Here is a 26,376-nt window from a genome sequence, read left to right on the forward strand (position 1 = left end):
TGGCTGCAGTGATGATGTTACATCAGCATCACATGACCACTATAACTGATTTGCACTGAGGCCAGTGACTGGCTGTGTAATGACTCATTACTGGCAGTACTGTTGAGGTTGTTTACCTACTTGCCATGTTTTATACACTTACCACAGATCTTATAGATGACTATCATTCTGTCATCATCTATGGTTTCAAAAAAATGCCCATGCTGCACAAGTCCTGCAAGCAGACCTAGCTGTGGGCCTGCTGTTGGTGCTTCTGGGACTAGTAGTAGCTGATGGTGACAGTACAGCCTTTGTGTTTGTCTGTGACACTCTCTGTCTTAGCATGGTGTTGTCTCGCAATGTCCGTCTCTTCCTCCTTCACTTGCTAGGTGCTATCATGACTCTCCCTGTCTGTCCATGATAGATTGAGTACTTCATCCTCTCCCACCTCCTCTCGGTCGTTCTTCTTCTCCTGAGTGGACTCAGTGAGCACCGGTTGCTGGCACATCTATTTCCACATCCCCCCGAGTACACATTGTCTGTGGAGAGCTGACCCACCCTCATCTTCCTTTTCGGGGGAAAAAAATAGTTGCGCAACAGTGCATTCAGTGTCTTGGTTTTCTCCCTCTGGCTGTTTGGACTGACTGGTTGTCATCCATGACACTGAGTGATCAAACAGTTCCTCAGGCTGATCTATGTGGACTGCTTAAAAGTGTATGGGGGATTTGGCACAGGGTGAAGTAGAGGGGATGCTCATGGCTGGCTGGTGCAGACTGACTGCTGTGTGCTTACAACTGAGAGGAAGAGTAGGCAGTGGTACTCGAGGTATGCTGTATTAGCCACTCTATGACCTGTTCGGCATGCTACGAATGTAATGCATGGGCAGATCCATATCTAAGGAATTGCAGCATTTTTGCCTCGCCTTCTGCAGAATAGGAGCCGCTGAAGTGCCAAGTTGGCCTGTCCGGCTACCACTTTCACCGCCGACACTTCCCTACCACTTGTATGTTTCCTTTTTATTTATTTATTTTGTTTACTTTTTAGTGCAGTTTTATGTAACTTATCAGCTGACTGTAGTTTGCAGAAAACCACTACTAGCTGTGTAAGTCCTACAAATCATTTGTAATGGCTGGTCTGGCGACATTGAACAACATCTGAGGCCGTTGACACACACTATGTATATTTACTGTTTTCCTGTTTGGGTTTCTTTTTGTTTCATATTAACACAAAACACCACTGCCAACTAAATTAGTCATAATTCCTGGGCGGTACAATATGTGAGAACAGAAGACCACACAGTACAGCCTATATATTTGTGCACTGTCCCTGTTTGTGACAGTGTAATTGAAATGACCTCACCCTAATGCTAGCTGCGTATGGGCTGCAAATAATTTGCAGTCATCAGACTGGTGACTTTAAACGACTTCTGATGCCACAAACAGAGAACTGTAATAGTCCTTAAGGCGAAGTGTAGTTTGTATGTCTGCTTTGCTGCTATATACTTTGACAGCAGCAGAAATATACCCTCTCCCAATGTACAGACCACGTACAGGCATATAAAAGTGATGCAGCAATTTTCTTTGCTCCCTTCAATAGAACCCAATTAAAGTTCTCTGCTGGTTTACAAGCTTTTACACCAGCAATAATATATCCTCTGTAGAATTTCTGTTCCTATTAACAGACCATGTGTTATATAGGCATATGAACGTGATATATGAATAGGTTATGTGATGCAGGTGTCCAATGAAACTGCTGTCCATATGCCAGATAGAGGACACATTTGGTGGCATTATCAAGGCGTCCCGATTGCTGACTGATTTCATGCAGTAGGCATTATGAGAAAATAGATTTCCCCATATAATTGGTTTGAACTTACTCAATTCAATTTAAAGGGGTTGTCCCGCAACAGCAAGTGCAGTTATACACTTCTGTATGGCCATATTAATGCACTTTGTAATATACATCGTGCATTAAATATTGGCCATACAGAAGTTATATACTTACACCCTCCCGGTGTTGGCGTCCCTGTCTCCATGGCGACGACCAAACTTCTTCTCTGGTCGCAGGAACAGTCGCGCTTGCGCACAAAGGATTCTTCTCCTGGATGGTCCGGGCTCACGAGCTGCATCCTGGCTCCTCTCCCTTCTCAGCGTCATCGTGTAGCTCCGCCCCCGTCACATGGTGCTGATCAGCCAATGAGGTGGCTGGAATCGGCAGTGGAGCGCAGACAGCAGAAGAACATCCACGGTGCACCATGGGAAAAGACCCGCGGTGCACCGTGGGAGAAGACCAGCGGCAGCCATCTTGGACAGAAGATTTTTTTAAAGTTGCTGAACAGGGATTAAGGTAAGAGATTTTTTTTTTTTAATAACACATGGCAGCAGTTTTCCTTTACAGGTACTGTGGGACTGGGCAAAAAAAAAATTTTTATCTTTCGGTGCGGGACAACCCCTTTAACTAAAATTGGGGCAATTTTATCCTCTGGCCAATGACACTATTGATAAGTACATTCTATCAGGTTTCCATTGCTATTTGGGGTGCAGAATAGCATTAGTTTTTAAGCTTTTAAGAAGACAATGGCGTGTGGTAGACAAAGAATTAGTCATTACTGTCAATGTTACTGTAATAATGGAAGTCACGGTGCTCGTGTAATAGAACCTTACCTATGCTTAAGGCAACGTAATTAATGAATACATTTTTAAAAAATGACATTACACAGAAGTATAAGCTTCATAGACATTTGTCTTTTCAAGTATACATCTGATTTACCATCCAAAATTATGTCTGCATTGATTGATTCTTAGTCTGGGTTTTGTTTCTCTGTTATTTCAGCAGTATTTTCATCTGCATCCTCCATATTGCAAATACAGCTGTGAATGTAAGTATGGATTTGTATTAGAAATGGTGCATTGATGTTGGCAATGTGAGTTTTGCTACTGGTTTCTGAATGCTTTTCTTTCAGATGTAATACATGAAGCTCTCTATGCAGGATTGGGAGGAGAGAGATTGTTTTGTTATTTTTATTCTTTTAGTAAAAGCTTCTGCTTACCAATATGCCTTCTTTTCTGCAGCTAGTAATACCTTTCTGGAAAACCTTGGAAAGAACAAAATAATCAGCATGTGAATCACAGCTTCTGTAAAATTTGTGTCATTGACTTACACTCTTCCCCTCATATCAATGCATGCTTACATAGATTTTTTTTAGCAAAGAAACTCTGGAAAAAACATTGACACCTTGTAATATCTAGTCAACACCAAAGAAAGAACTCTTAAGTCCTGCATTGCATCCACTTCCAGGCTTTTTAAACGTCGGGGGAGTCCGGGGTGCTAGTACCAATGTTGTTCACCTTTTGGGGTGCAGGGCAGCTAACCAACTGGTATGGCGTCATTAATAGGTTGCTAGCCTGCATGGTGAACTACATGTATCCAAATGTCTGATACCCTGTATCAGACATTTACTACTTTGTGTAGGCATATACACTAAGCAGCCACCCCCCCTCTCATTGGTGTCCTCCACAAGTGTAATTGGCTCTCTCTTTTGGGATTCGGCTGCCTGCATGCTAAGGTGGTGCATATGTTTGCCCTCCTGAATCAGTAAGTATATGGCCATTTTTAGTGATCACTAGGCAAAACAAAAGTGTATCCTTTTTGCCTGGAGTGTTCCTTTAAAGAGGACCTGTCATGTTCTCAGATGAGTGGGGCCGGCTACATAGTTTTACAGCCGCACACCTGCTGACTCCAATGCTGGTTTTCTTTCTGGTGTACATCTGCCTGTTCACCTACAGGAGAACTTATCAGATACAGAGTTTATATATGATCGGAGCCAGTGTGGGCCAATGGGGGTCTGTTCAACAGATAGAAAACTGTCATAGGAGTCAGCCAGCCCCCTTGATCAGAGGTGTGACAGGTCCTCTTCAGAAGGGCTGTCTAGTTTACAAGGCACATTTTCATATGCCATATTAGAGAATTCTGAGTTAAAGTATACCTTGGATTATTAACAACTCCATCATCAATAGTGCAAACAAATATAAGAAACATTGCAATATATCCTGTCAGAAACAAGTGTTTTTTTTCTCCACTTATAAGATTAGTGATTGGGTGCAGCAGTCATGTGAGTAGTCTGTATCATCATTGCTGAGGCAACACTGTTGCGGGGTCACCACAACAGTTGCAGAATAAACTGGTGAGTTAGAGGTGTGTTTTTTTTAGCTTTATAATGATCCACTGCATACATTAAAACTGTGTGTGTGCAGGTGAGGGGTCTTGAGAAAACCCCTCGAACTGCTTCCTTACTCTGAATCACTAATCAAATCTATCTTCAGAGAGGATGTTGGTTTTTAACTTTACTAAAAGATTATTTTACCATTGACAATAGAAGTGAATAAAGATAAGAGGGAGAAAATGAAGCAGGAGAAGAAGACTAGCTTCTATGTCCTCTCTCATACACAGAATACAGAGAGAAGAAAAGATCCTGCTTCCCTATTTCTCTGTAGGACAGCCTCAGAAGTAGCAGCAGCGCGGGGGACATTATACAGCTGTACTGAGTAGTATATCTGTGAATCCAGCACTGGGGTGAGATAGAAACCTTGACTCTCTGCCTCTCTCTCTGCTACTGGTTACTTCTCCCCTTCCCTTCTCCATAGAAGTCTATGGAGGAGAGAGGATAAGGAGGAACCAGCAGCAACCAGCATAGACTTCTATGGACAACTGTCAACTAATCTCTTAGCGAAGCTGAAAAGCAGTATGCGTAGTGGAAATGGATTTTACATATCTTACCTGTGATTTCAGAGTTAGGCCTCATGTCCACGGGCATAATTGAATAGCAAAATTCGTGCGTGTCACCAGTGCGTGCGATCAGCTGCCCAGTCAGTCCATAAAGAAGCATTTTGTCATCCACACATAATTAAATACCTATGGATGTAATTTTTCCTGATTTGAGAATCATAAGCGTGGAAAAAAAATTGCAGCATGCTCCATTTTTCTGCGGGTCCTGCACGGATGGCTTCCATTGACTTCAATGGAAGCCATCCGATCCATGGCACACCCAAAGCTGACACTGCGGACATACCGCAGATGCCACGGGAAAGCAGCAGATTTAAAAAAAAACAAACTCCACTGAGCATGTGCGGCGGCATGTCGGCTGGTGCACCTGCCCACATGCCTGCGTGCCAACCCACATCTGTAGTGGTTTATAGAATGAAATAGGAGATACACCTTCATAAAGGGGGTCCTCTGTTCAGGATACTTCTGGCCAAAGTGACGAGGGGTACAAAGAGTACCTCTCACTCCAGAGTACCATACATTTTTTGTCCTACATTAATTAGAAAACCCATTGATTTGAATGGGCCCTGTGTACTGTTGAATTTCCCTGTAATGTAACTACAGGGAAATTGAGGACTTACTGTAAGGCTTTCCATAGGTTCTCTATAGAGTACAGCTGATTTCTGGGGTTCCCAGTAGCCGAACACTTTATGATCAATGTATTGTCAAGAGATCTTTCTACTTAGTAGAAATTGTCCACAGTAGAGAACTCCTTTAAGAAAGCTATATATGAACCCTATAGGAAATTGCCATCCATCTAAATTTTATAGAGAAATTCAATTTTAATTTAACCTATCAATTGAAAGCATTGTCCTTGTTGCTCCAGTGTGTTTACCAGGCTGCAATAACTTGATATTCTTATTGATTATATCATACTGAGCTCTATGGGAAAAAGTCACTGATGACTAACTAATGAATCCACAGAAGTGATGTGAACTAACGAAAAAACGGGTTACAGAAGAATAAGTATAGTATAAAGATATTTAGTTTTCTATTTTTAACAAGTTCCTAAGTTTTTAAAAACAGTCAAGATGCTGGAGGGATCCTTTAAAATGATAATGAAAGGCCTATGTTGCTTTTTAATTTCTGTACTCCAGTGATGTCAGTGCAGATGCAGCGTACATCAACTTCACATCATGTCGTCTGGCTTTGGGGCAATGCAACGTGGTTGTCAAAGCTAATTAACAAGTGGCAAAGAATATTCTTGTGCCAGACCAAAGCGCTCAATGCGCTGACAGGCGTCTTATAGAATTTATGAGAGTCAATGTTGAATAGGCCTTTTACTACATTTATGAATAAACCAATATTGTTTGCATTTACATCCCAGTGATAGCCAAAACATGTTAATTGACTTGGAGTGACATTAAAGTAATAGCCCAAAGAATCTCTTACAGCTATAAATTAAAAACCTTTTTACATTTGGGTGGTGGTGGTGGAGCAGAAATCTTATTGCTTGATGAGCTTATCCAATTTATTCCATTTAGTCCATCATGAATTTAAGTGCGGAATACACTAAATTCCATTAAAACAACCAATAATGTTTACAAGATCCAGGCTTTGATCTTCTAGCTGCACATGCAAGTAGATTGATTTAGTATAAAAGTATGTATGAGCACAATTTTAATGAAGTCTATTAGTCAGCAATGAAATCAAGATCTGGTGTTTTGTATGTCATTATCACAAGACAGGATGGCCATAATATATCTTCCTTGCAGATTATTAACAAGAGCAAATATAGAATGTTGATATATACATTAAATATTAGGTATTAATTGTGTGCTGATGTGTAAGAGTAGAATAAGCAATACATCTTTCTATGTATTGGTTTTTCTCAAACAGAGGCTGGATACAGAGCCATCAAATAGAATTTAATGGGGTCTTTTTCTTGAGAATTACCTTTATTAAGGCTATTTTTTAATAAAATTATGGTGTTTCAGTTGATGACTATTGCTAAAACGTGTTGCAGGTTAACTTACCATATATAAAGTATTCTGTTAATATGGAATCATCTGCTCGGATCTGAATTACAAATTCCTTATTATCTTGGGATGCTGATCACCAAGAAGGAACTGCAATACAGGAGAGAAATTCTAGCTTCTGGATTATCAAAAGGGAATCTATGACTGCAAACTGCATTTGTTGAAAGGATTAGGTTAGCCATATAATAACAGCTGGTGGGTGTCTCGGGAGCAGATGTGGGCCTGCTGTGCTACAGGTAGTTTAGGACTAGATCTGGGGGCTGCACCTGGGGATCTCTGAGTTTCATCTATTAACCCCAAAAATCAAGATCTGATTCTTGCTGTGGGGGACCCCAGATCATTAGTCTTGGTTATGAGACTACTGATGCAAACTGGTAGAGGTTTCTGCAATGCGGTACTGGAGGGTGTAGAGAGAGATGTAGAACAGAGTTGAGGTCAGGGCAGGCAACACTACTTTCATATTTAAGAAACAGACTCAGGGTCAGGGCAGACAACACATAGAGTAGTTGTGGTCAAATAACTAGACAATGAGTAGAGAAGATAGGAAGGCTAAGTGGAACAAGCACACATCAAAACCAGGAGAACTGGCAGAGATAACACCTTTGCAAACTATAGAAACTAATTGTGCAGATACTATCCAGTGGGGGAGAGTGCCTTAAATAGACAGGATCCTGCCCAAATTGGATGGGACCCAAAATATGGGAGTGTGTGCTGGTTCTTTAAGAGGTGAGCTAAGCTTGTGCACCCTTTGGATGGCAGTGACAGCAGGACAAGGATGGAGGAGAACATGGTGTCTACCGCAGGTGACAAGGAAACAGGGACCATGACCACCGAAGAAGGAGCTGGGACAATTCAATGACCACAGCCCCAATTAATCGCTGTGGATTACAGTAGATACTTCTCATTCTGTTCATTGAAAAGATCAAGGGCACCGATGCGCAGTGACTCTGATCATGTAATGGAAGCCTCACAATAGTGTTGAACTCCCTTCAGAATTTTTCTGCAGGAGGTCTGGGGGCTAACCTATACCTTTCCACTCCAGAAGATTCACTAAGGATTGTCAAAATCGTAAACTTATCAGATAATTTCCTTTCCAACCCTCAGTTTCCTGAATTTTTTTTATTTAAGCAGCACATTACATTGTGTATGAAAATAGGGTTAAATTGTAACAAAAATATTCAACAAAGAAAAGAAAGTAGCAATTGAGATCTAGCTCAAATCAAGCAGGGATAGAACCAGAGTCACTTAATAACTGAATCAACACAGTACTGTAGTTTAATTCCTTTCACCTTAAACTAGAGCTGAGATGTGGTGTAGAACTGTAGCTGTTTCTTAGGCCCAATGTCTACGGGTGGATCTGATTTGTAGAATCTCTGTGGGTCCCTTGCGCAAATGAAATAAAGCATACAGATTTGATTTGCGGACCTCTTAGGCTGATAAAAAATTGCAGCATGCTTCATTTCAGTGAAGTCAGTGGAAGCCGTTCAAGCCGCGGCCCGTCTGCAATTCAATTGCGGACAGCCACGGATTCTGCGGGAAAGCAGGAGTTTAAAAAAAATATAAAACTCGACTGCGCGTGTGCGGCGGCATGGTGGCCAACCGGCGTTTCCACGCACATCTGCAGGGAAAAAAAAGAAGGCCCGGACAGGTAAGTAGAAGATGCACAGTGGCCAAGGGCAGGGGCGGATTCCGCTGTGGGGTCCCGCATACGGAATCTGATCCACTCATGGACATGAGGCCTAGTCTCTGTGGTTTCCGCAGCCTAGAAGTGTGGCCTTATGGAAAGTAGTATGCAACTGAAAGGCAGGTCCATGTCTTGGAGATGCCTGAGAAGAGTGACAACCACATCTCTTTCTAGGCATCCGCTTTCTCTGCTATACAATGTATCTCCTCTTTCAAGGAGGAAGAAGAATAACTATCTCCTCATCTTAAGCAGTTGTCTTTTTAGATGTTCACATTCTGTGAGAAGTTTCCAGTGGAGACCTGTTATTGAGCAAGCTTCCTCCATCCTGCCTGCTGGTAAAATATTAATGGAAATCATGTGCTATCACAAGACTCCAGGAATATGTTCACAATTGCTAACTTTTAACACTTGAGATGTTTTCCAATGGCCGAAACAGTTGGCTGCTGCAACCCACCAGCGTTTGCTAGGTGGCTGCCTCCTATTGACTAAATCAGTTATGATATAGGGGGGGGGGGGTGTTCAAAGTAGATAGAAAAGTCAAAATAGGATGGGTGTTTGCCAAAACTGGACCCTCAGACCATAGTAGCATAATGCCCTGTTCCCGTTGCAGTAGGGCTGTACACTAAGTACATCCTTTAATCTATAAATCAGGAAAAGCTTCTGGCGCACATGATAAGGATATCCATAGGGTACTATTCACCTGAAGGATGTCAAAAGCATGTCCTATACGGCATAAAAAGTATGAATAGGCATAGTGGACTGCGCAATTGCGTACAATGCTTTACAATAAAATACTTTACACTGTGCACTATACTGTTCTTGTAATGGGACCCTATGTATATGTACAACATATTGCACTGTATGCCTTCATAAGAAGTAATTGGTTTCAGCCACATATTGCAAAAAAAGAAGCAAAATCAGCATTCTCGGAACAATATGACATTGTTCACAGTGACCAGGCTTCTTTAATGATATTACTAAATGTTTTACACACATTTTGTGTTATCAACAATAATTGAGTTCTCTAATGGCCATTGAGATTAAGATAATGAAGAAATAAGAACAATAAACCAATATATGTAATTTTAATTTCCTTTTGTGGCATGAAAGACCATAGCAGTCATAAAGCATGTTTTCTATTTTTGCAAAATGTTTATGCAATCTAATTAGTAGCTACAAACATCTGTTATTACTTTTGTCATGTGATACATTGGAGCCAGCATATATTAAATAGGAAATAGCAATTAATGGACTTAACCATAATTACTGTAAATATTTTTATTATCCATATACTTTCTTTTAATGAAACACAACATCAGTTTTCATCTTATCACACCACCTAAAAATAGTTTAAATTGTATACATTGAAAAATGTCGAGAGTTTAATCTACTGCAAAAAAGGAAACAAGCAAACATTGGAAGAGCGCACAGAAGTCCATTTGACATTTCCACAATTCTACCTGTTTTAGGCTGACATTTCATGTCTGAAAAACTGGAATGGGAGATGACAACAAGACCATGTCACAAAATTAAGAAATTGTAGAAGTCCAAAGAATAATCCTTATATCGAATGGTGACAATCCATAGAACAAACTGACAATATGTGCAACTCATTCAGGAAATGGCTGTAAAAGTTTTCTACTGCTTCCTGACATAATAAATGTTTTCAGATGATTAGATTTTTTTCCCCCTTTTAAAAGTTCAATTGAAAAGATTTTAAAAATTTTTGATAACAAATGCATGTAATTTTGCTATTATTAATTTTGAAATAAAAAGTTGGGAATGTCACCATCTTGCCACCTGACTGTTATAGTCTTCAGTGGTTGCAATGTCTGTTGGTTTTTCTTCTTTATAAAGTGAGTGGGCTTTATGTTCCCTAAGAAGTCTCCTTTCTTCCTTTCTCTTTTCTCTTTTTCTCTGATGCTCTAGTTGTCTGGTATACTGGAAGCGTTGTAAAAAAAGGTCCTTAGCATATTCATATAACTGCATGTCTAAATAGTTAAGTTCTTTTATACGTTCACGTGACCACTCATCGATGTCCACATTTGAGGCCCTGGTAGTGTTAAATTGAGTAAATGGAGAAATAAACTTGAGATTGAATGTTCTCTCAAACAGATATTGTGTTTTTCTTTGAAACTCAGTCAAGCCATAAAAAGCCATGTTTTTAAGGTTATTCTTTGCACTCTGTAGAAGAATATCATTCCTTTCACTTTCATTCATAAACGTTAAGTTGTAACACCCAACTAGACTTAGGTCAGCAAGCATCCGCACTTGACGGTTGTTAGCCAGGTTGTAGCTGCAGTCCATGAACTCCTGTAATGTGACTCCAGACCAGTCGTCCCCAAGATAACAGGTGGGCAATTCATCTGGTGTTGGACTTCGTCCATCACAGACATGGAGCGAGGCCTTCCAAGTTGCTCCTCTCTGGACATGTTTCCATTCACTCAGGTAACGAGATACAGGATCCCTCAGCATTGTGATATAGTAGAAGTTCCTAAAAGAGGCAACATATATATTTATACAAATGGCAGATTATAGAGTACATATTATACAGTTTGATGTCAACTTGAAATATTTCGGTGGTTGGAAGCATTCATTGCTAAACTAAATGTATAATGTTAGAGGAAAAGTAGAAAACAAACATGATGAAAAACTACCATGCACTTATTTCAGTAAATCTGTGTAATCCACATTGGTATCTGCTGGAATTTATAAATATTGCTATAATGCAACATTTTTAACTACATCCTAAAGGAGTTTTCCAGTCAAGTAAAAATATGGGACAATATTTTAGTTCTAGTTATCAGTATACCAATGAATTACAAATGACACTTTATTTAGAGTAAAGCTTCTGACCCCCATTGTTCTCAGCGTCAAGTGACCCAAAGAGTGTAATAGCTATTATTGGAGCAGGATGTCCTGTGTACAGGTCATTGGATCTTCTTCCCTGCTTGGCCTTCACAACACATTTGGAACAAGACGTTGGAATATGTACACAAACTGCTTGCTCCTTTCTAAGGTGCAAGGTCTATTGTATGCCTCAGCTGTAGGAAGGAGTAGGCAGCTGTTGCGTTCCATCTAAGGGGCAGGGAAGAAAATCCCATGGGTGGCAGATGGAACATAGAATAGCCACCATGCTTTTCGGGTAATGTGATGCTTCGGGATTAACAGATATAGTCAAAATAAAATGTAATTGGTAAATTACTGGTATGCTGACAACTAAATCATTGCCACATATTTTTACTTGACTGGACAAAACCTTTAATACATCTAATAAGTTAGCAAATATTTAGAATAATCCCAATAAAGCTGTTAAAAATGTCAGTTTTTACAATGTGTATTTGCAAGTGGTAATAGAAAATGTGTTATTGGATTGCTTCAAGAACTGAAGGTCCTGTAAAGAATGAAATCCTCCCTGGCCTCTCTTCCATTGGTATTTATTTAATTCAACTTTAATCCGTATAGTTATAACTATAATTACACAGACTCCTAAGAGCATCAAGACAATACACTCCGAACTGAGTTATCCTCAAATGGGATCAGTGAGGTCTAATATTATCCGAAGGCTTGTTACTGGTTAAGACTGTGAAATCTATTTCAAGCTGCTTTCTGAAAGTATTAAGCTTATTGGCATAAAAGGGGCATGTGAAAATTTAGTAGTATTGAAAGATAATTTGGATCAGTTGTTGGTGGGAATGCCTATTTCCCAATCATAATGTGTATGTACTAGTTTGATGTACAAGGCAAAATAAATGTTGACTGCAAATATTGCAACTCTACACAAGCTGTGAAGTGAGAGCCAATGTTTTGATGGCTGCAGCTCCTGACTGTGTAGAAGGAGGCGTTTGTTGGGTTTACTGCTTATCTTGGTTGTTACTCACGGTTATTTTGTATGGTGTCTGAGGACATGTTTTAAATATTTTTATGGGTCATGTCATTATTAGTGTTTCTTGTCATGATCAGCCAATGGTTAAAATCTGGCTGATTTCTGCAGAATCGGATCGGGTCAGCATAACCCAATTTTGGGCGCAAAATTGTCCTAAAATCGTCTTTCCCATAATACATGTTGAACCCAGTCAGCATGTACCCAATCAGCAGGCAGAGAGCCTTGATGTTAGTAAATGTGTCCTTCGTGTTGCATATGGGCAGCACTTATATTAGACGCCTGCATCACATGATCCAGCCATAGACACATAATATAGGCACTGTGTTAGTAGTGCCAATTTAGATCTCAGTAGATATGTGGAGAATATAGTCTGCAGAGTATTCAGTGCACTACAGTTGCTCAATTTAGTCTACCTGTAGTTATCTGTTAACTAAAAAAATAAAAAACAGGAACAAATAAAAAATATATTCTGTGTTTCTGGTGTCAGATATTTTTCCAAGTTCAGAATAATGCAACATTAGATTGTTACATATGTTACATACCTACTTGTGGGTTTCTGTAAACTAAAAACCAAAAACAGGAAAAATAACAAAAAATATATTCTCTGTTTCTGCTAACAGATAGTTTTCAAAGTTCTGAGTCTGCTGTATTAGATTGTGCCTGTGGATTTGAAAAAAAAATTAAGCGCCGAAAACATAAATAAAGAAATTGTAGTGGATGTATTGGTAGTCATGGTGGTAGATGACAGGCAAAGTTTTCCCCTCAATCGGCTCCCACTGAAGCAACGGCATCACATACTGCATGAGGCAATGCAAGTCTGCTGCACCAACTGCTGCCTTGGGGAGCCCACCTGAGCTTGAGCTAGAGGGCACACAGCCAGGTTCATCCTGCTGCCTCCTCTGCTGATGTGGCTACCTCTTCCTCCATCTCTCTCCCTGTAGCCTCTGAGCACAGAAAAGCAGGTTTGTCAAGGGGCAGTAGCAGGGCTAGTTCAGGCCTCTCCTCCAGCACTGAGGACCAGCCTGCAGGCTTCAGAACCAGGAGTGAGAAATGGAGAGCAGATGTGGAGCCATCTCCACTCTCCCATTGATTTCAATGGGTCTGCTGCTGCCAGCGCCCTATTGACAGCAATGGGATGCCGGCATTCCCTGCAGTGATTTTCGGGGAAGGGCTTTAAATATAAGCCTTTCCCTGAAAATCAACCCTAGCTTGTGTAAAAAATAAAAAAATATATATACTCACCTCTCCGATGTTGTCAGGACACAATGAATGGCTGAGCGCTGCCTGTGATTTGCTGAGCGCTCAGCCAATCAGACGCAGCCCTTTCATAAGGGGGGGATTTTAAATCCCCGCCTGCTGAAAGAGCTTCATTTCAGTGCTGGGACTAAGCGGCTAGGCACTCCGAGCCCCAACAGCGGTGAAGAGGTATTTTTTTTACACCACCTAGGGTTGATTTTCAGGGAAGGGCTTACATTTAAAGCCCTTCCCCGAAAATCATTGCAGGGGTTGCCGGCATCCGGCAGCAGCTGCGGTCCCATTGAAAGCAATGAGTGCGGAGCCTTGTTCACGTGTGTTTTGACACGTGCGTAGATGCACGGTTTTGCACGCATGTATGTATGTGCAAATGCACGCTCATGTGAACAAGGCCTAAGGTTTAAGGCTGGATTCACACGAGCGGCCTATTTCCGTCTGCTTTTTTGTACATCCAGGGCTGCATGTTTGCGCATACAACAGCGTTTTTCACTGTACTTTTGGTGTATGCAAGTTGTGTGTATTGCAAGTGCAAATTTTTTGCGCGCAAATGTGCACACAAGTATGTCCATGTGAAACCGTCCTTAAATACACACATTAATTAGTTACTGTGGGCAACAAGTACATGTTTTTCATTGTGACTGTTTCAATACATGATGCTATAGTTTTTTTTTTTACCTAGGGAAGATAAATATATAACGAATTGTGTTTGCATTATGCAGTAATATGTGACCCTATTAAATTAGTTTTACAACCTGCCAGCACTAGTCTATTACAAGTTCATTTCAATTTCTATGCACTATAGATTATATCTTTTGGGAATAGTTTTATGTTATGTACATTGTCTTTTTTCCTGCCAATGTACCACTTGGGAAAATAAGAACTTCTAGCCAATTTCAGTTTGCTAATATAGAGGTGACCATTATAAAGAGTGTAATAATGCAAACATGAAGATCTTGGTGATTTAATAAATAATTGAGTAATTTTAATACAACTAAATTTATCTGTGCAATGAGACACATAAAACATAAGCCTCTCTAGTATTGGATTTAATCACACACTAGCTCCAGATCACTCTGCCTTGCACTTTTCTCTCCCACTAGATTAATATTATAGTAATGATTATGCTTGCCATTTTGCCTTGACATTTTCCAATGTACAATAAAATAGCCCTTGCAAGAACTAAGCTGCAGCATTTGCTGGTTGTTTAAATGACCTGGCTAACAAACTCTGCATCAAATCTCTATTGCCCTCACCAGTTCATCCAGAAATAATAGATAGCCAAATTAGTTATGCAATTTTGCTGCAGAAATTTAAGAAAAAGATGAACAATGAAAAGTAGTGCAACGAAGGAAGGAAATAAGGAATAAAAAACGTTAGATTTGGTCTTAAGGTGAATAATTTGCTACATGCACATGGCAGTATGACTAACCTAACAATAAAAATAGATTAAACTCATACATCAAAGAACTGTAGTAGCAAACGTGTGAATGTTAAACTAAATAGACAAGAGGCAGTGTATTAAAACCTAGGGAATTAAATTAATTAATCATAGAATAACAGTGAATAATTAAACCCTGTTAAATAAACTATGTACTATAAAAATGTGCATTTTTGCATGCTTTAATCTTGTGTCAAAATGGTTAAAGCTGGAAAGGTCAATGTTTATTCAGTTGCCATTATACATAGAACCATAGAAAGTAATAACAGTTTTGTTAAAAAAAATTCTTGAGATTTGTTTCAAGGTATACAAGACACTAACCTACTTTCTACACCATGCGATGGCGGAATATTTACAATATTAATTTGCTCCAAAATGACCCACTGTATCTTGAAAATATTGTAACTTCAGACCATAACTCCATGGATTGGTAAACTCTTGTAGTAGACATGATGATTAGTTAGCGTAAAATGTCTATTGATTTGTATAAACTAGATGTATTATGCAGCTGTAGTGATTTAACTCTGTAGAGGTTAATGGCCACACAATTTCATTATGGTAATTGCTGGACAATGGCATGGTGAAAGATGTGTGCTATAACGTTAGCCTAATGTAAAGCTCCTCTGCAGCCTCTTAAGTGTTAAAGTCACAATGCTATACTGTAAGACTAAAGAACTGTATCCACTTTGGGCATTTTCCCAGCCCTCCCCCACCCTCAACTTCTGAGACAAAGAAGCTGCTTTTGCCTGACCATTTGTTGAGGAGACAAAGATTGGCTCATACACTGGACTTGAGAGGGGTGTGGGGAGGGGTGGGGGATTCTATATGGCCCAACAAATGAAAATACAATATGTTATTGATGTAATATGTTATACGCCCATAAAGGGCAGTTATTATGTGTTTCAATAAACCTGAGGCTCTGAGCATTGTATGCCCAGATCCAGTTTTAGACCCGAGACCTATAGCTTGTGTCTGACTGGTTATTGCAAGGCATGCGTATGCCATACTAAATAATTAGGTAGCTACAGAATACCTCAGAACCTGCTGGAGAAAATAACATCCAGTACACGCTGAAGCCCACAAAATGTCATCTCAAAAGTAAAGATTAAAAGGGTTATCCATTTGTAAACTATTGATGGTCTATCAGCAGGATAGGCCATCAATAGTAGATTAGCAGGGGTCTGCTGCCCAGGATCACCACTGATCAGCTGTTTCACGACTATCATAGTGCAGAGCCAGTATTTGAGTACATTATAGCTGTATTATGTAGAGATATACTAGAGCTGTGCCACTGCGACAAGCATCTGGGAAAATGACCCTTACCTGTCTGAAACTGACCATATAGAGAAGAAATATAGCTCCTTGGCTCTGGTGCTGTATTTATGTATTGCTGCCGATATTCCTCAACAGCCGTGAACAGGTGGACTTACTAGCAAAGAACTCAAGCCAGATGTACTGACTGCACAGACATTTGCGATGCACAGCATTCCCGAGCTGTCTCCACATGTATAAGCGACTCTACGCAAAGACTATCAGCAGATCTTCTCATAATGAAGGTTTCTGAAAACACATGGTTAGCTGAAAACACTCTTTTTTATAAACTCTTGTATATGTCTAGAAAAAATAGCAATATTGCTTTCCCAACTTTCAAAAAACTTTTGTATGTGTGTTGCTTTTTTAAATCAAGCCTCCAGCCAGTCTATTCTCATAAAATATGATAATTTTTCCAGAAATAATTTAAATTAGGCTGTCGTAGGCTCAATCCATGTATGTAGAATGGTTTTAACTAGAGATGAGCGAGCATACTCGCTAATGCAAACTACTCGAGCGAGTAGTGCCTTATGCGAGTACCTGCCCGCTCGTCTCTAAAGATTCGGGTGCTGGCGGGGGAGAGCGGTGAGTTGCGTGAGTGAGCAGGGAGGAGCCGGGGGGAGAGAGTGAGAGAGAGATCTCCCCCCCCCCTGTTCCTTTCTGCTACCACCACCACAAAGATGAGGTGGGCTGAAGGACCTCTGGTGATGTCCTGCTGTGGGAGGAGCCAAGCTGTGTTTGTATTGTGTGGTAAATAAGCTACTGTGTGTGTGAAGCGCCACCAGAAACACTGGTGCTATAATTTCCGAATAATTACTAGTCTATATATATATATATATATATATATATATATATATATATATATAAAATAGGAAGTATGTATGTTTGAATGTGTGTAAGTGCCACCATATCTCATGAATGCCTGGAGCAATTTCAACCAAACGTGGTACATATGTAACTCATCCCATGGCGACAAATTTGGGGGGGATAAGACTGCTCCACTACCCCTGGGGGGAGAGGGAGGAATGCCGGAATTGCAATTGAGCAGATGTTTTTTATTTCACAGTCTTATCTAACACAAACGACCTCCTCCTCATCCTACACTAATCTATTACACAGATGACCTCCTTCTCAAATACTAATATATTACACAGACCTCCTGCTCCTCAGATAATAATATCTTACACAGAAAACCTTGTCCTCTGCTCCAACAACCACACAGCACTAAGCCACTATGTACCACAAAGAAATGAGCCCAGCACCCACTCTTATGAAAGCTGTCCAAAAGGAAATCTGTGTTGCCCATAGCAACCAATCACAGCGCAGCTTTCATTTTCCTCAGCAGTATAACAAGTGAAAGCTGAGCTGTGATTGGTTGCTATTGGCAACAAAGATTACAGGGGAAGTCGGTGAGTTTTTGATATTTAATTACGCCAGTATTACACAGACCTCTGGCTCCTCAGATAATATCTTACACAGACAACTTCCTCCTCCTCAAATACTAATATTACACAGACGACCTCCTCCTCATATACCAATATATTACACAGATGACCTCTTCCTCCTCATATACTAATACCGTATATTCTGGCGTATAAGGCGACGGGGCGTATAAGACGACCCCCCAACTGTCACCTTATACGCCGGGAATACAGTGGAGCAAAAAAAAAATCATTACTCACCTCCCCCGGCGTTCTGCGGCGCTGCTGCAGGATGTCGCTCCCTCCTGGTCCCCGACACAGCATTGCTTTCTGGACGCAGGGCTTGAAATCCCCACCCCTAGAAAGCTAATACTGTGATTGGATAACACACATTATCAGCCAATCACAGCCATTCAATGACATCATTGAATGGCTGTGATTGGCTAACACATGTGCGCTTTCAGCCAATCACAGCCATTCAATGATGTAATTGAATGGCTGTGATTGGCTGATGGCGTGTCAGGGATTTCAAGCCCTGCGTCCAGAAAGCAATGCTCTGCCGGGGACCAGGAGGGAGCGACAGCCTGCAGCAGCGCCGCAGAATGCCGGGGGAGGTGAGTAATGATTTTTTTTTTGACACTTTCTTTTTTTTTGTATTACCAGCGTATAAGACGATCCCCGACTTCAGAGCAGATTTTTCGGGGTTCAAAAGTCATCTTTTACGCCGGTATATACGGTACATTAAATCAGCAGTAGTCAGCTACTAGTTTATAAAATTAATTGGGACCCAGGGTTTTATTGTTTGGAGAGACAACAATTACGTTCAGTAAAGTCTTCCTATAGCAGCAATTGTTGATCTGCTGTAAGAGACAGGAGTGATAAAGCGTCTGGAAAAGCATGTATACTCTGTAGGTCAGCGGGCTATGCTCTGTAAAGATCTTCATAATAATAATAGAATATTCTACTGATATCTCTCGGCATACTATATGTGACATTGGTGTGGGGGTTACGCAAAGAGGTGATAGGTTTGTGTTTTGTAGAGGCGCGTATAAGACGCGTCAAGCTTTTGTTCACTTCTGGTTGACACCCAGAAACCAAACCACCTGGCCTTGAATATATGTGTCCAACACATGCTTGGCTTCTTTATAAACTAAATCAGATTCTAGTGTGGGGTTTGCTCATATGTGTGTTGTATGTCAAGTAGTGTTTGCTTTAAATAGTAATATTGCTCTTTTTGCAGCCTTTCTCTTAAGTGCTGTATAGTTGATAACATGGCCTCTCGGTACGGCTTTAGCAATGTTAACAATCTGCAATGTTATTATATATGTGTATAGTGGATAAATTCAGAGATCTGCTATAATATTAAAATGACTGACAGGTGAAGTGTGTAACAGTGATTATCCTGAGACACTGACACCTGTCAAGCAGTACAATATATTAGACAGCAAAAGAACAGTCAGTTCTTGAAGTTGATGTGCTGGAAGCGAGAAAACAGGAGAAGCATAAGACTGATTGACTAAAATTGTGATTGCTATATGACTGGGTCAGAACGTCTTCAAACTGGCAAGTATTGTGGGGTGTTCCCAGAATGCAGTGATTAGTACCTATCAAAGTGCTCCAAGCTAGTACAACTGGTGAAGGGGCAACAAGGTCATGGACGCTCAAGGTTGATTGCTGCACATGGGAAGTGAAGGCTAGTCCAGTTGATCTGTCCTACACCACAGAAAAGTTATTGTACAAATTACTTAAAAGTTATTTTTCGCTATGACAGAAAAGTAAAATAATACACAGTAAATTGCATCTTGCTGCTTATGAGACTGTGTAGCTACCAACTGATCAGAGTCCCCAAGCTGACCCATGTCCACGTGCCTACAATGGGCTTGTGAGCTTTAGAACTGGATTTTGAAGCAATAGAAGAAAGTATCCTAGTCTGATGAACTACATTTTCTTTCACATTACTTGGATGGCTGTGCATCATTTATCTGGGGAAAAGATAACAGCAGGATGGGGAGAAAACAAGCCAGCGGAGGTAGTGTAATGCACTGGATAATGTTCTGCAGGGCAACCTTTGATCCTGGCATTCATGTAGATATTACTTTGACACATACGACCTACCTAAGCATTACTGCAGCTCAAGTACACCCATGGAAGTAGTACTTCATGGCAACAATATTTCTTAATAACATTAGTGTTTCCTTTAATCAGGATAATATGCCCTACAAAAGATTGTTCAAGGATGGTTTGAAGAACATTTCAATGAGTTCAAGGTGTTGACTTTCATAAACTGTGTATGTTTGAAATTACCCAGATCTCAATCTGATTGAGCATTTAAGAGATGTGCTTGCAAAACAAGTCAGATCCATAGAGGCCACACCTCACAACTTACTGGACTTAAAGGATCTGCTACTAATGTCTAGGCACCAGATACCACAGGCCACCTTCAGAAGTCTTGTGGGTTCTAGGCCCCAATGAGTCAAAGCTGTCTTGGAGGCAACAATATTAGAAAGGTAGTCCTAAGGCTTTGGATGATTGATTCAAATTGTAATTGTTGTATGAATTTAGTTAAGCCCAACATACCTATACTCTTTTTGCCAGTCGTATGCCATGCATTTTTACAAGCAGAGGAGACATCCAACACATGTTAGGGCTAATGTACACGGCCGGATTTCTGCCGCGCTTTACGTAGCAGAAATCCGCGCCATTATGCCGCAGCTATTGAACCTAATAGCTCAATGTTCACGCTGCGGAATTCCCCCGCAGAATTCCATAGCCTGAAAGAAATCGCGGCATGCTCTAATTGCCACGGGAATATGCGCGGCCGTCTTCCATTGCAGTCAATGGAAGCCGTCCGTCACTCTATACCTTTGCTGTAGCACAGCTGAAGTATCACGTGAATAGGCATCCCTGCCCACCGCCGGCCGTGTCATCCTGCACTGCCGGCGCATCACGCGATGTACTGCGCAGGCGCACTGGCCCACATACAGTGCATCTGGACAGGTGAGTATGGGGTCTTTGGGGGGAATCGTAACGGACTCTGCTGCGATATTCAGCTGGCAGAGTCCATCACGGCTGTGGGCATGAGGCCTAAGGCGTGTAATGAAATGTACAATGAAAACAACAACAAGCTGTGTTATCAACAAGGACTTTTCCTGCATAGAAGCCTTGTATTACAGTAGATGGCAATACTTTATCATACATAATAATATAGTATTATGTATAATTCATGTATGCATCAAACTAGCAATGTGGTAATATGAACAGAATATTTCACTATGGATGGTGATAGATAACGTTTTATCGCGTTTTGTATAGTAATGAACCAATGAACTATATTTACCTTCTTCTACTTTGCTATTTCCTGTGTGCTGATGAATGTTGTTAATTCTCACTCTCTAGCAGAACTGCAGCAATCCGAGATGGCATTTAGTTGAGAAATTCCTTGGCACATATCATTGCACTATAATGCTTTTGTTTGTGTGAACATACAGTACTCTCCAAGGAAATGCAGTCAAATTACACTCTTGTAATAGGGAAGCAATGGAACGAGTTACAAGTATGTCCAATTGCTAATCACCATCATTTCTAAATAAATGTCGGTTAGTAAAAATAATTAGCCCCCTACTATGTGCAGATGTGTACTCTACACACACAAGACTATTCTGGAAACTTTTTATTAAAAAAAAGTACGATTATACAGCTAGGTTTCCAATTAAAAGACTTGTTTATAAGGTGTTAATTGCTTTTGAAATATTATATTTTATTAAAATCCTGCTTCAATATGTTGCATCCCCAGTTGAACATTCTATATTTACCTCTGTTTTGTCAGGAGTTAGGTTTATCAAGCTTTTCACTCTGCCAAAAGACTAAATTCATTTCTGACAAAATATTTGGATTTAAAGTATTTATTAATAGCATCTTTATTTTTTATACTGTGATTTTATTCAGCAAAATTAGAAAATGGATTTCATTTCAACAATCTGTATAATGTTCTACTTTAAGAACTTGACATGCATTCATGCATTGAGGAAAGCACCCATTTTTATTAAAAACCCAGAAAGGAAATTTTACTTGCTAATTATCTTTGGAATGCAGCCTTGCGATGCTCTGATCACAATACTGTGATGTGTTATTCTAGATCAGTGTTTCCCATACTCCAATCCTCTCCCCAAGGTCATGATTTGAGGATATTCTATAGAGAGAACACTTGTGGCAATGTCTGAGGCACTGACAATAATTACATTACCTGTACAATACTGTGAAGATCCTGGAAACCTAAAGGCCCATTTACACGCAAAGATGATTGTTCAAAAGATAGGTTTTAAGCTTATCACCTTCGTTTGCATGTAAACGAGCCTCCTGGACCTGTATGCAAAGAACAGCAGGTGGTCTGTTCTCTGCATTCAGCTCCTTTGTTCTGCCACAGGCTGCCTTAGGTTTTCTGCTGAAAACAATGTCATCAGCAGCTCCCGTGCAGAATACAGCACCATGAACAGAAAACAGAGCATGCGCTCTGTGTTATCTTCTCTCCGGCTGAATCATAGATTTTTTGCACACCAAAAATCGTCGTTCACTTGAAGAGTGAAAGATGGTAGCATTTACACACACCGATTATCGATGGCTTTTGAGCGATAATTGTTGCATGTAAATGGGCCTTAAGTTTGGGGAAGTTGTGAGGACTGGAGTCTGGAAAAGACTGTTCTAAATAAATTGCATTTTCCAAATGATAAATTGAGGTAGTCTGTATCTCTGGTTTTAAAACATATCATATTTTTATAATATCCATAATCAATGAGGGGGACTGTGGTTTTAATCACTATATAAAAATGGGCAGATTGGCTGGATTAATTGAGAATGTTAGGAGCAAGTTGAATGGTCAGAGCTATTCTGCAATTCTCCTGCAGACATGAGTGAGATAATGTAATAAGAGTATACAAGTTTTAAGTTACTAACTGAGTAATATTCACAAGTCCCTTGGTTATTAAAAATGAGATGACAAATGTATGATGGTTTAACATTGTGGAGAGACGAGCAGTATGCATATTAGTAGAAAGCTCATCATAATAAATAGTTTAGTGACCTTCAATTTGACACTTTGATTGTTACTGATGGATTGCGTAGCCCCCTCCCCTGCCTCTGCATCTAGATTATCCCCCTGCTCTTCTTCTTCCTCCTCTATACTTCTTCCATGGTGGAGAAACATGTTGGAGAAAATGCCCCCTTTCTTGCCCAAAGCCAACATTGCTGTAGTGTTGAATAATGAGAGACTGGCCAGAGAGTTGGGAGACTTGTATCCCTTCCCCCTCCTCCTCCTGTGACAACAACATGTCATTGTCCCTGAGGCCTTGTAGGTTCTGTTTCAGCAGGCAGACAACAAGGATGGTCATACTAATTATGCTCATGACTGACCATTTTAGTCACTTCATCAGTCCCTGATCTGCAGTCCCTCCACAGACGTCAAGTGACTGACCTCTATACAATGTCTGCTAATGACCTACACCATCTGCTATGATCACTGACTGTTGCTGGCTTAGCCCCTGCAACACATGCAACGTGGAATTCCACCATGTAAGCACATCACATATAAAATGGTTGGGCGATAGCTCAAACTGTTGCTACACCTCCACCAGATGCGAGTAAGATGGGTGTGAACTTCGAAAATGTAAACACAGTTTCCTGGCCTTTTTCGGTGGGGAATATAAAACCTGGGTAACTGTTTAGGAAGCTCTGCATCACATGGGCCAGGCAAGGTACATGTGTGATATTTCTAAGGTGAAGGGCTGCCAGCAGGTTGGCCCTATTGTCATACAAGACCTTGCCTGGCTTCAGATTGTGTGGGGTTAGCCATGAGTCAGCCTAGGCCCGCAAAACTATCAAAACCTCTTTGGCCATGTGTCTGCGCAACCCTAGGCATATGAGTTCTAGTACAGAATTTTGGAGTTTAATCACATGCACTGCTGTATGGAGGTTGAATTTTGCCACATACAGACACTTGTGCTGATGTATAGGGTGTTGGAAGGTGGTACAAAGAGGTGGATGAAGAGGGGGAATAGGAGGGGGGGTAAGAAGACTGACAAGGATGAATGTCCCACAACTCTTGGGAGTATCATGAAATATGGACAACCATTTTCTGCTTCATGTCCCACCTGCGGGACATTGACCTAGTGTCCTGTTAAGGATATGTAACTCTCCTGATCATGCTTGCTGGACCACTGTCTGTGGTCAGGTGCATCCTGCCACTGACAGCATTATTAATGCCATGGTGGCTAGGAATTTAGTACTGTGGGTTAGCAGTACGCATCATGTTGTGGAAGGCATCTGTATCCACTAGCTTGAAGGACAGCATTTCCATTGCAATGCTTGCATTTAGGTTATGTGCTTTTGGATGGTTGGGGTGATATTATTGTTCATGTTCCTATAGCTGGGGGATGTAGGGCTGGCTGCTGACCTGGGACATGCTGGAATATGAGGTAGATGTCAATGTCGGTGAAGGGGGTGCTGATGTTGGCAGCTCTACTTCTGCTCTCCATTTTTCATTCCTTGCTCTGAAGCTTGCAACTCAATCATCAATTGCGGAGTAGAGGCCTGAAGTAGACATGATACTGCCTTTACACAAAACTGCCTCTCTATGCTCAGAGGCTACTGCATGAACAGGGAGGGAGATGGAGGAAGACGTAGTGGAAGAGGGTGCAGGATGAGGATGAATCTTTGCCCTCTGGGCCAGGTAGGCTCTCTGAGACAGCAGGTGGTGGGAGTTCTTGTGACTGTTTATACATGTCATATTAAGGTTGTTTACATTCTTGCCACTTTGAAACCACACGTAATGACAGAAAGTCTGTGATAAGCGTTTACAAGATACCACAGGGTGCACAAGTCCTGTGAGCAAACCTAGCTGTGGGCCTAATGTTGCTGTAGCGACTAGTAATAGCTGAGAATGGTCATCCATTCTACAAGTTGTTCTGCATGCTGTAAATGTAACACATGTCCAAAACCACTTCTAAGGAATGGCAGTGGGCCTGCCTTGCCTTCTGCAGAATGTGAAGCTGTTGCTTCAGTGGGAGCTGCTTGAAGTGCCAACTTGGCCTGTCCTCTACTAACTCCATCACCACAGGCACGTTCTCTACCCCTTGCTTTCTTCGCACTCCCTTTTTATGTATTTATTTTTTAGTGTAGTTTTATACAACTAATTAACTAACTTTGTAGTTTGCAGAAAACCACTGCCAGCTGCATAGGTCCTGTAAATAATTCATAGTGGCTGGACTATCAACCTTGAACGACGTCTGAGGCCTCTGACATAGGCCCCTTTCACATGGTTTTAGTGCATTATAAGCGCGTGAAAAAATTGCATCTAATAGAAGCAATGGTTTCCTATGGAAATGTTCACATGAAAGAATTTTAGATGCACCAAAAGCTCACACCTATCAAAGATAGAACATGTTACTGCAAAGCTCGCATCTAAGGTCCGTGGTGCGAGAAAATATAGGAGCTGACCTAGCTTGGGTTCGTGATCCATGGGAGTTTCCATAGACTCCTATGGATGCTGGATAACACACACCACACAGCTCCTGATTGCGTGAAAGAGCAATTTCACTCCTAATTAAGCTCCAGTCTTAATAGCTGGAAATCACCCGTTCACACGATTTTTGCATGAGTGAGATACAATTTTGTAACGCGGCTATTTGAGTACTAATACCATGCTCGTGTGAATGAGGCCATACACTTTGTGTATTTGCCATTTCTCTGTTTGGTTTGCTTCTTATTTTAGATTAACAAGAAAAGCACCACCAACTAAATATGCTGCAATCCAAAGGAGGCACAATATGTGAGACAGAAGGCAACAGTGTATAGCTTGTATCTTTTGAGCTGTCCCTGTTTTCCCCATCCTAATTGAATTCCCCAAACAGCACAGCTAGCTGCGTACGCTCTGCAAAGAATTCGTAGTGGTCGGACTGGCAACTTTGAATGACGTCTAAGGCCACAAACAGAAAACTGCCATATTCTCCATGCCAAAGCATAGTTTCTCTCTCTGCTTTGCTGCTATATACGTTGACAGCAGCAACCTCTTCCAAAATACGATTAGAGCAATAAATATATATCCATTTTCTATCCATCTTCTATCTTGTATATTTTAGCCTGTCACATTATATTCTTGTCATTTTCCTTTAACAAAAACTTTGCAGATGTACATCTAGTACACAAGCTTGCTTGGTCAGAACACCCTGTACGTCCAGGACTTTGAGACAAGGAAACTAGACTACACAACCTTGCTGTTATCATAACCAGTTCTCCAAGAATAAGCTTATTTTTGTAAATTTTGTTTTGAGAAGCTTATTACATATGATAGAATTATTTCTATCGATATGTAATACGATAGAATAATTATATTTTTACACTATATAATGGAGGTAAAAGATGAAAGGCTGAGACAAACTTGAGTCCGCTACCTGAACCACACAGGGATTGAACCCACAGCATTTCTGCTGCTCTAACACTCTGCACCACATGGTTCATATATGATGGAATGTACTGCTAATAAAGGGAGAGATGATTTCCAATCACATCTGGTGTGTGTGATCTGTAAGCATCCTCATTTTGGATGCCTAAAA

General features: G+C 40.7%; 1 protein-coding gene across 1 annotated transcript in view; it reads right to left on the reverse strand.

Annotated features, from left to right (window-relative positions):
* Window positions 1-10,074: 10,074 nt before the first annotated feature.
* HS6ST3 (heparan sulfate 6-O-sulfotransferase 3) overlaps window positions 10,075-26,376 on the reverse strand; it is a 583,569-nt gene continuing 567,267 nt past the window's right edge. Inside the window, exon 2 of the mRNA XM_066580515.1 lies at window positions 10,075-10,957. Within this exon, the coding sequence (XP_066436612.1) occupies window positions 10,249-10,957 (709 nt within the window). The 3' untranslated portion in view covers window positions 10,075-10,248. The remainder of the gene's footprint in view (window positions 10,958-26,376) is intronic.

The sequence above is a fragment of the Eleutherodactylus coqui genome, chromosome 1 (genome assembly GCF_035609145.1).
Source record: "Eleutherodactylus coqui strain aEleCoq1 chromosome 1, aEleCoq1.hap1, whole genome shotgun sequence".
In the NCBI taxonomy this organism is placed as follows: domain Eukaryota; kingdom Metazoa; phylum Chordata; class Amphibia; order Anura; family Eleutherodactylidae; genus Eleutherodactylus; species Eleutherodactylus coqui.